Source organism: Chlorocebus sabaeus, chromosome 4 (assembly GCF_047675955.1).
Source record: "Chlorocebus sabaeus isolate Y175 chromosome 4, mChlSab1.0.hap1, whole genome shotgun sequence".
Lineage (NCBI taxonomy): Eukaryota > Metazoa > Chordata > Mammalia > Primates > Cercopithecidae > Chlorocebus > Chlorocebus sabaeus.
This window is the reverse complement of record NC_132907.1, coordinates 15598941-15609200: the sequence shown is the minus strand read 5'-3', so window position 1 is coordinate 15609200 and position 10260 is coordinate 15598941. Positions and strand designations below refer to the sequence as shown.

Below are 10260 nucleotides of genomic sequence, written 5' to 3'. Positions count from 1 at the left end.
ATTTGACAAGTATTTTCAAATGCAGTGAGTTAGGCAGAATGCAAAGCAGAGCAGCAAGAGTTAATGTTTTTACCTACTGCTTACTTTTGCCGTTTACATGTGTATTTAATATGTTCAATGTAGCAAGAATTGTTGATATTATTACTGAGGTGACATATGTAAAAAATAACCCTAGGAACAGGTAGTATACATCAAGACAAACACAAATGCATTGATAAAGATGGAAAACACAAGAGAAAAACATTAAATAGTCTTATTACAAGAAAAAAGGATAAGGGTTAAATGATTCCAAATCTAAATAAAAATTAATATACAGATATACTGTCCTCCATTCAGTGCATGAAAGAATTATCTGGTTATAAAAATCAAGTATCCTTACATTCTGGGTTTCTTGGATACAATTTTCTCCTTAAAAATAATTTTTCAACTATTCCAGGAAAATTTTAAATCTAAAGTAACTCTTTTTAATCTGGACTCCAAGAAGAAAAAAGAAATGAATACTTACAATGAATTGACTGCTCTGCCTTGGAAAAAAGAAAAACGAATTTTACTTTTAGGTTACAAATAATGGGGATCATGATACAATTCATATTCTAGTATTACCCCCAAAATAAGGGCAGATAAAATCAGATTCATCATTCTTTGTGATAAGAAATAATACCTTCTCAGAAGGCAAAGAAAAGAACCTCAAGATCAGTAATAATGGAAAAGAGTTAACAAAATGTTTGAAAATTCTAGCATTATAAGATTAAACTTAATAATCAAAGGGCTGTCAGTTTTTATATGATTGTCATAAAAAATGAAAGTCAAAATTCTTCTTGGTAGTCAGGTGTCTGGACAAACTGTCACCTTCATTCAGGTTACCTTCGCTTGAGGTAAAGACCTTTTCATCTGAATTTGCATGAAAGGTTTCTGCAGGTTGACAGCATGAGGCTCTTCTCCGGTGTGCACTCCTAGGCATCTGAACGCTGTGTGTGATTAACTGAGGCTCATTTTATTATAGCTTAAATCTGCAACATACATTCAATTCAGCTTTTTTTTTTTTTTTTTTTTTTTTCTCAACAGTTCTGCCTAGTATCCCTGTTAGGCACAGCCAAAATCTTTATTTTTACAAGGACTAAATCATTATGAATTTGAGAGAAGTCAGTCATCAGGAACTAGCAAATACAGTCACGTGTTACTTAATGACAAGTATACATTCTGAGAAATGCACTGTCAGGCAGTATTTTCCTTGTCCGAACATCATAGAGTGTACTTACACAAACCCAGATGGTATAGGCTCCTACACACCTAGGCTATATAATATAAACTAGTGCTCCCAGGCTACAAACCTGTACAGCATGTTACTGTACTCAATACTGAAGACAACTGTAATACAATGGTATTTGTGTTTCTAAGCATAGAAAAGATACAGTAAAAATACGGTATTATAATCTTATAGGACCACTGTTGTATATGCAGTCTGTGGTTGATTGAAATGTCATTATGAGCTGCATGACTATATACTGCCAATTTTTCACTTTAGAGACTATAAGCCTAAAGGAAAGAGAAAGCCTCTTACCTGCGATTAAACAATGCTTTTCAGTCTCTGGAGTTTGGATTCATAGTTGGTATTTATCAATGGTTGCTTGTATCACAATTTTAACATAAAGGATCACCCAGTTATCTTTCAGAGTCTAAAATTAAAGTCTTCATATCTTTCTATTGTGATTTTGGTGTATGTATGTATTATTAAGCACAAAACCTCAAAAGATCTGGAAAGTGCCATAGAGCAAGGTGCTTTCATAAGGGAAGTAGATTTTTTTTTTTTATTAAAACATTTACTCATTTTTTTTTGAACAGGCAGTTACACAATGTAGTTTTAGCCTGCTGAAGTCAGTGGCTAGATAAAGCAAAGTCACTATCAATGATTTGCTTCTGAATAAAAGCCTTATATCCCAGGAACAGAGCAGGCGCTCCCTGGCGAGTGAGAACCAATACCAGTCAATTCTGCTGGTAGCAAACAAGATACCTGGATAGAAAAGTAGCACTCCAGAGGCCTCAGGAGTGCTAACAACTCTCTTCTCCCTTGTGCTCAAAGTCTCATTCAATGTATTTACTTCTAGTGTCTACATGAATATGCTCACAAAAAGTCTGAATAAAAACCAGATACCATTTAACATTAGTATGTTATTAAAATTTTACCTCTAGTATTCCTGGTGAGAAGTGACAAATTCAAGCAAATGGTTTTGTTACCACTTTTGGGCTTCATCATGTTAAAGAGAAAAGATGTTGCTAAAAATACGACAACCCCTGTCACTTTGTTGCTATGGTCTAAGTGATTTGGGCTATTTAGTGATTTCTGTATCATCTAAGACAAACAAATCAAGAACTCCGTTTAAAGCAGTTATTGCAGAAATACACTGTATGAGGCCCCAGTTAAGCTTTTACTGATTTGAAGTGTTTATCTCAAATAAAAATTAAAAAATACTTTTCACTGAAGGTAACTGAGAAATTGTTTGATTCAACATGAAGACGAAGACACATTTTCTTCTATTTTTTGAGACAGTACACTTTGTGATTCACAGGATAACTTGCATCAGACGCAATTTAATGAAAGCTCTCAAATAAGCGATTTTATTCCTATCCATGATTGCAGACATTTACAAAACCATAACATCTGAGTTCACCTTAAAAAATAACTTATATAAAGCAGTGATATACACAGCACAAAATAGTTCAGGGAGGGGGCAGGAGCAACTTGTAATAATTAAAATGTAAACGTGAAAAAAAGGATGGAATAAAAGTCCCTACTTATTTCTACTTAAGATGTCATGTGATAATATTTTACAATGTCCTGTGGGTCAATGTATGTATGTGTATATGTCTGTATAACATACACATATACAGTACATTCTCTTTCCCACACATATACATACACACATAATTATTTGCAGTTCAGTTTAGGGCAATTCTAATATGCCACTCCGTACAGTTGTTTGAATCATGTTTGGACCCGCTTTCTTCACAAAAGAGGGGAGAGAGCAGGAAATAAAAAGGTTGGTTTGGTGTGACTGAGATTCCTTTGTTTAACTGTACACTGTGATGAATAATTTTCTTCCGTAGTAGTTCTGTGAAGGGCTGACTCACTGTGGTTTTCATGAGGAGACTTGGTAATGGATCACACGCTCATTGTCATGCTAGGGGAGTACTAGAAGGAAAGAAGAATCCATATTTTAACAACAATTCTTTTAGAGATCACTAAGGTTCTTCTTGGTACAACAGAAACGAAGAATTCTAATTTCTTATCATCTTTTATGTGCAAGCTTTTCATCTCATATAACATAAAATAAGAAACTATAAAAAAAGTAAACTGATACAGACTTAACCTAATACTGAAATTTTCAATATTTCCCCTGGAAAGCATCAAGTCCTATTCTCTCCCTGCACCCAGAAGGCTGATCATTACCCAGTCCCTCTGCCTCCTCCCTCCAGACAGACTGATGTTTTGCAGGCACTTGTAAAAACCTCGGGTAAATTTAGTCCAAGGCTGGATCATAACTAAGTAAGTATGAGGACTAGTCTTTGCCACCTACTAGCTTGTAAACTGAGGAGGCTACCTAACCTGTCTTGACTTCAGTTTCCCTATCTGTAAAGGGGCTTGGGGAAGAAGAGATATAAAATCCCTAAACTAAGTATTTATTGAATACATAGAAAGTGCTCAGCAAGTGTTAGGTTAATATTGTAGGGAAACAAAACAAAAACAACTGCAAGCTGGCCCTGGGAAGCTCTTATTAAAGCACTGAAAATACTTAAGAAACTAATTTATACTGCAGCATTTAAGCATCTTGCCCATAATCTGTGCTGTAATCTTTTTTTCTGAAACAGGGTCTCACTCTGTCACTCAGGCTGGAGTGCAGTGATCTCAGCTCACTGCAACCTTGACTTCCCTGGGCTCAGGTGATTCCCCCACCTCAGCCTCCCCAGTAGCTGGGAGTACAGGCACAAGCCACCACACGTGGCTAATTTTTGTATTTTTTGTAGAGATGGGGTTTCACCATGTTGCCCAGGCTGGTCTCAGACTCCTGGGCTCAAGCAATCTGCTCACCTTGGCCTCCCAAAGTGCTGAGATTACAGGCGTGAGCCCCTGTGCTCGGCCTGTGACTCTAACTGTAATCCAGTCATTTTTGCACGTGAGTAGGAACATCATTGTTACATGCTGACTTGTCAGTTTGATGAGGCTGACAAATGATAAAAGGTGAGGGTTTCAGAGGTTTGGAAAAAAATGGCTTCAAAAATGATTTAGAGAGAAATAAAGAGCAATTATTTTGCTAATTGTGCCACTGTACCCTCATATTCTTGGGGAATAGACTGTGACAGAAAAGTTCTACAGCAGCACCATGCAAGAGTACTTTCTTCAATGACATATCTGTTCTGTGGTCTGTGCTGTCCAACTTGGAGGTCACTAGCCATATGTGCCTACTGAGCACATGCCATGTGATTAGTGCAGTCAAGACACTAAATGTTTAATGTTATTTACTTTTAATTTATTTAAGTTTGAGTATCCACATGTGGCTAGTGGTTACATTTTGAACAACACAGCTCTAGACTATCTGAGCTGTGGGGAGAGGCATCTAATCCCACATGTGGGATTGAAGACTCTTTGGATGAAGACAGTTTCTAAATTAAAATATAAATGTGGACCCCTGAAATGTGAAATATTTTAAATGTTTTATTGGAAACTCATGAGGACCAGGGTAAAAGGCAATTACCTTCAACATGCTAATAACAATTGTGCCTCCTGGAAAAAGGCAGATAAAGGCAAAGGGATTGGTCCCAGGCTCCAGGAACCTAACCAGAAGCTGTGATAATCCTGGGTAGGGGAGCACAAACTTTTCAGAAAGCTGGCAGAAAGAGAATAAAATGAAGTGAATTCTAGACAAGCTGAGACCGGCTGCAGAAATCAGAAAGGACATATAGGTGTATACTGATGTAAGGACGGATTATAGTGTGGAAGCAGGACTCCCCAGGGAAGAGCACAGAGGGGCAATGGCTCAGCTGGCACATGTCTGGGCCAGATGTCATTAGGGCTCAAACCAAAAGCATGCACTGTTCCTGAGGAAAGGTGGGTGATCAGGCCTGGAAAAGGGTCACTGGACTATAGGAAGAGGATTGTTTAATCCTTTAAACATGCATTACATCAAGGAAAATCTATTAATACTTGTTAATCACTTCACAGCCTACAGTGTTTCAGTACAGGAAAGTGAAATTACATACTTGAACTGATCCTGTAGGTAGGATTATAGTGAGTATATGGTGATTAAAAGGGGAGACTTTTAGACAGATCGTAGGAGAACAAAAAAAAGAGGGAGGCTGCCAGAAACAAGAAAAGAGATTCAGTTTAGACAACCTTTCCCCTTGATCATAGCAGCAAAAAAGCAAAGCAAAGCAAACCCCCCAGTTATAGACAAATGCTGATGACATGGAACTGATCCCTGACCCTGTGTCAGAGGGGAACTTACTACCATTTCATCACATCACATTTCATCCTACCATTTCATCCTCACAAACATCATACCATTTAATATGTTTACTCAATTGATCCCATGCACATAATGTGATTCCATGTCTCACATTATAAACAATGACAGCACGCTTCAACTATCCAGAGCCTGTGGCTAAAGAGAACTATATTTTGCTATTTAAAAGTTTAGAGGCAAGAATAAATAAAAAGAAATAAGTGGATAGCAAGGTTTTATTAGAGTAGAAAAAATGAGATAATATGGCAAAATGGGCACAGATAAATTTAATCTATGCTTTCTACAGCTACTGTTACTTACAATAAATACTGGTGATTCCATCAGCACTGTCTAATATAACTTTCTGTGATGATGATGTTCTAATTCTGTGCTGTTTAGTGCAACAGCCACTAGCCACACACTGCTACTGAGTTCATGAAATGTAGCTAGTACAACTCAGGAACTGAAATTTTTGTTGTATGTAATTTTAGTTAATTTAATAGGGCAGATAATAAAGATAATCATTCTTTTAAAACAAAGATTTTTTTGAGTATACTGTGTCAATAATATAAAACACTAAAAGATACTAAGCATTTCAGAAAGGACCTCAAAGGAAAGGTTTTTTAAAAAAGTTTCTGCGGCCAGGCGCAGTGGCTCATGCCTGTAATCCCAGCACTTTGGGAGGCCGAGGCGGATGGATCATGAGGTCAGGAGATCGAGACCACCCTGGCTAACCCGGTGAAACCCCATCTCTACTAAAAATGCAAAAAATTAGCCGGGCGTGGTGGTGGGTGCCTATAGTCCCAGCTACTTGAGAGGCTGAGGCAGGAGAATGGCATGAATCCGGGAGGCAGAGGTTGCAGTGAGCCGAGATGGTGCCACTGCACTCCAGCCTGGGCGACACAGCAAGACTCCATCTCAAAAAAAAAAAAAACAAAAAATTATTCCAGTTAATTCATATGTCAGGTAATGTTAGGAAATAGTGTTAAAAATATAGAATAGCCTTCATTCTACTATACATTGTTAAGAGTGTGTATATATGTAAAGCTATACATATGCATATACTCGTATTATCAAGTATTTTTATTTGTTGCTATCATCTCAACACTGGCAACTGTTAACATTTTTTATCTGTGATATTTCAAATGTTTTAAGTCAATCTTACAGAAAAATGTTATTTTGTTACTGATTTGTTGGGAAGTTAAAGAGCGAGGTTGCCCCAGGGAGGAAACTGAGTGAAAAAATAGAGAAAATGAGGGCCCAATTCAGTCAAAATGGAAGCATCAGCTCCACGCAATACAACTCAGAAAAAGGAGCAACCGGCCGGGCACGGTGGGTCATGCCTGTAATCCCAGCACTTTGGGAGGCTGAGGTGGGTGGAATACGAGGTCAGGAGTTCAAGACAAGCCTGACCAACATGGTGAAACCCCGTCTCTACTAAAAATACAAAAATTAGCCAGGCATGGTGGCACACACTTGTAATCCCAGCTACTCAGGAGGCTGAGCTGGGAGAACTGCTTGAACCCGGGAGGTGGAGGTTGCAGTGAGCCGAGATTGCACCATTGCACTCCAGCCTGGGCGAGAGAGTGAGACTCCGGTCTCAAAAAAAAAAAAAAAAGAAAGGAAAAACGAGCAATCATCTAATAAAGTTTAATTTTTGAGTAGTACAAATAACTGTAAGATGGTATGCTAAACGTATTTAGTACAGTAAAATAGTTTGTATTTATGCCTGGGTGTCTATATATGCAAAGTGCTATTTACACTCCTAAGGCTGTAAACTGCTCATCTTCGGCCGCCATTACTGAAACTACTTCAAAAAATGAAATAAGGGGAAATAACAAAGTTTCTAGGAAAACTCATAGAATGGGCAAGCAAAAAGGAATTTTGCTATAGATTACTATTCTTCAAAGTAGTAGAAAAGTGGCTTACAATTTTCCAGAAGTAAAGGAATAGTAGGTGTTAAATGGAGTATCATATTTAGAGACATAAAATATTCATGGTGTACTGTACTGAGACCACACTTCAATGTTTCTATTGTACTGCTGCATCAATATGTGATGACATATTGTAATGTTTATGCCAAAATGCTGTGATATCAGGTTGCCCTGTTTCAAAACTATTCTGAGTCTGGCTCTCCTTAACCAGATGGTAAAATGGCTCTTACAAAGCAGTCAACAGCATTACAGTTTGGTTTGGTTAAAAATGTAACCCTTAAAGATATTATTTTAAATGTACACCAACTTATTTTATCTTTTAATGTGAAATGAGATAGCATGCCTTGCTGTGAACTTGTGATTTTTTCCTTATTATGCCCAGTTCATGTACCATAAAATCCAGAGATTTCCATGAAGTCTTTGAACAATGTGTATAAATTTCTGTTTATACATGTCAAGAACACTTTAATTCTTACTATATTTCTGTTTAAGCATCTGTATGATACTTTATTTTCTTAATGAGAGAGAAATAAAGAACAGTTCCTCTACCCTGAGCTAAACAAAAGTGAAATAAATTTAGTATTTATATGATTACATAAAAAAATTGGGGCTGATGTGATTTCTTTACAATAGCAGAAAATGGCAAAGGGAACGAGAGATAATCTACTATCTTGTTTGTAATTCCTATTTGATGCCATTATTTTAACATCATGTTTACTCAATTGATTATATTTCAGTGCCATGGGAAAATACTTTGTTAAATTAATTCAGGAAATAAGACCAGCTACTTTCTTCACTTGAGAAGCATGAAAAACTATTTTTTTGAACTAAGGTTTTTTGTAGTCTGTACTTTCCAAAACAAACATTTTACAGTTTGAACACTAGGGGGCATCTTTGTTTCTTGAAATAAAGGGTCTTGGTTGTGATCTAAAAAAAAAAAAAACCTAAGCAGTGAAACATTTTTTGATTCGCATTTTGTTTTGTTAAGCATGTTGGCACCGCAAGGTTTATGACTTTGGGCTGGGCATTTCTGTTTCTATATTAATTGAATGAAGCAGCATGTGTGAGTGTGAAGACAGTAGGATAGTATCTAGTACATAAAGAGTACTCAATAGATATTTGCTCCCTTCCCAGGCCTCCTTCTGTGATTTAACTTCAAGATAAAACTTGACAGATCCTTAAAAGGCAGACTGCTCAAAAATATGTGCTTTCAGACTTATGTGTATTAAACACTACAACTTGCATGTTCATTTATTGAAAAACGTTTTCTTTCTGAATTCATTAAGGGTTCTGCTTTTCCTTAATTATAGCAAAGCTAACTTATTGGGGATAACAAGGTTATTTACTTCTTCAAAGCCTTACATTTGTCAGCACCAAATCTCTTTTGTCTTTCTTCCTCTCTCCTCTTATTGCTTGACTTTATAAAAAGGTCTAAACAAAAATGTATGGTAGTATGACAGAGAAAGCCACAGATAACAATGATATCATTCACAACAAGTCCCTTCTTCTCAGGAGACAGAAGAACGGAGAAGCCAGTGTGGACCTGCTTCCAAGGCTGTACTACCTTCCAGGGTGGTGGTGCAGTTTCTCAGTCCACCATCAAATTATTTTTCCTTTTACAACGTTTCTGGTGGGGACCAGAGACAAGGAGGGAAGAGAAAGCAGGGAACTTCTGTTTACCGCTAACTCTGCTGGCAGTCTAGCATTGAACCCACTTAGGTTCAGGGGCAGGAAGGGTGGGCCAGAAGTTAGGGGTGGAAGAAGCCCTGTTCCAGCTGTTCGCGTTTCTAAATGCACATATTCACAGAAGAATCTGTTGTCTGCAATGTGCATAGTTCATTAGGGATTGAAGGGAGAAGCTGGTGCTTATTCTGTGTAAGGAAGTTCTCCACATCCTGTCATATCTGATTCTTTGCCTCAGTGAGTTTTCTGATGCCAGTTCTGAATTGGCACCCCTCTTCCAACTGTTAAACAAGGCAGCAGTCACTAATGACAAATTTGGGAAGGAAAGAGAGTCTTGGAGAGTTCCTCTTTTCACTGCCCATAAGTGAAAGTCATGTGGAATCTTTTTTAAAAAGTTTTTTTCCAACTCCAAATTAATCATTTCCTCTGACTTTTAAAATACCTGGCTTATATATACATTATAGCACTCATTAATCTGACATGTGTTAGTTATATAAACCTCTGTTTTTCCTATTGGGTTGCATTCTTTGAAAATAGGTGTTATATTTATTTCAGAATACCTTGGTCTTAACCTGAAGCTTTGCATATAATAGGCTCAATAAATGTTAAACTGAATTGAATTATCAAATATCTCACTGAATTATGCCATTTTATTGCTGGTAAAATTACTTGAAAAGGAAATCAATGGCTTTAATTAGATAAAAGTGAACATAGGAAAATTAATTTGTCCATAGTTTTGAAGTAAACCACTCAAAGAACCAGGATCTAAAAGATAATTCCCATAATCTTAAGCATTATGACTTAAATTATGCAGCTTCTCATGTTTTTCCTTATCACTGACAGACTAAATTTTTTTTACTGTAAATTGTTACACATAAAAACATTCTTTGTCCTCACTAATCATATATAGCCTGCAAGTAAAACAAACTACAGATCAGCATAATTTTAACAGAGATGAAGTCTAAAAACAGGGGAAGCCTTGTCCCCTGCAAAGGTCCTACGTGGATATCAGAACTAAAAGAATCCACAGAGCACTCAATCTTGTGTTCTGTTTTGGGAATGGAACAGTCACTCTGTATAAAGCAGCCACTCTGTATAAATGTAGACGTGCTATTAGCCAGTGCTTCAAATTCTGATGGTATAAC

The 10260-nt window shown here is 37.0% G+C and overlaps 1 protein-coding gene across 16 annotated transcripts in view; it reads right to left on the bottom strand.

Moving 5' to 3' along the window:
• Positions 1–1755: 1755 nt before the first annotated feature.
• The window catches only part of SSBP2 (single stranded DNA binding protein 2), a 323926-nt gene continuing 315421 nt past the window's right edge, over positions 1756–10260 (bottom strand). For all 16 annotated transcript variants that reach the window (XM_037982164.2, XM_007977098.3, XM_007977115.3 and 13 more), the window contains one exon: positions 1756–3190. In XM_037982164.2, coding sequence (XP_037838092.1) covers positions 3161–3190 — 30 coding nt within the window. In that variant the 3' untranslated portion in view covers positions 1756–3160. The remainder of the gene's footprint in view (positions 3191–10260) is intronic.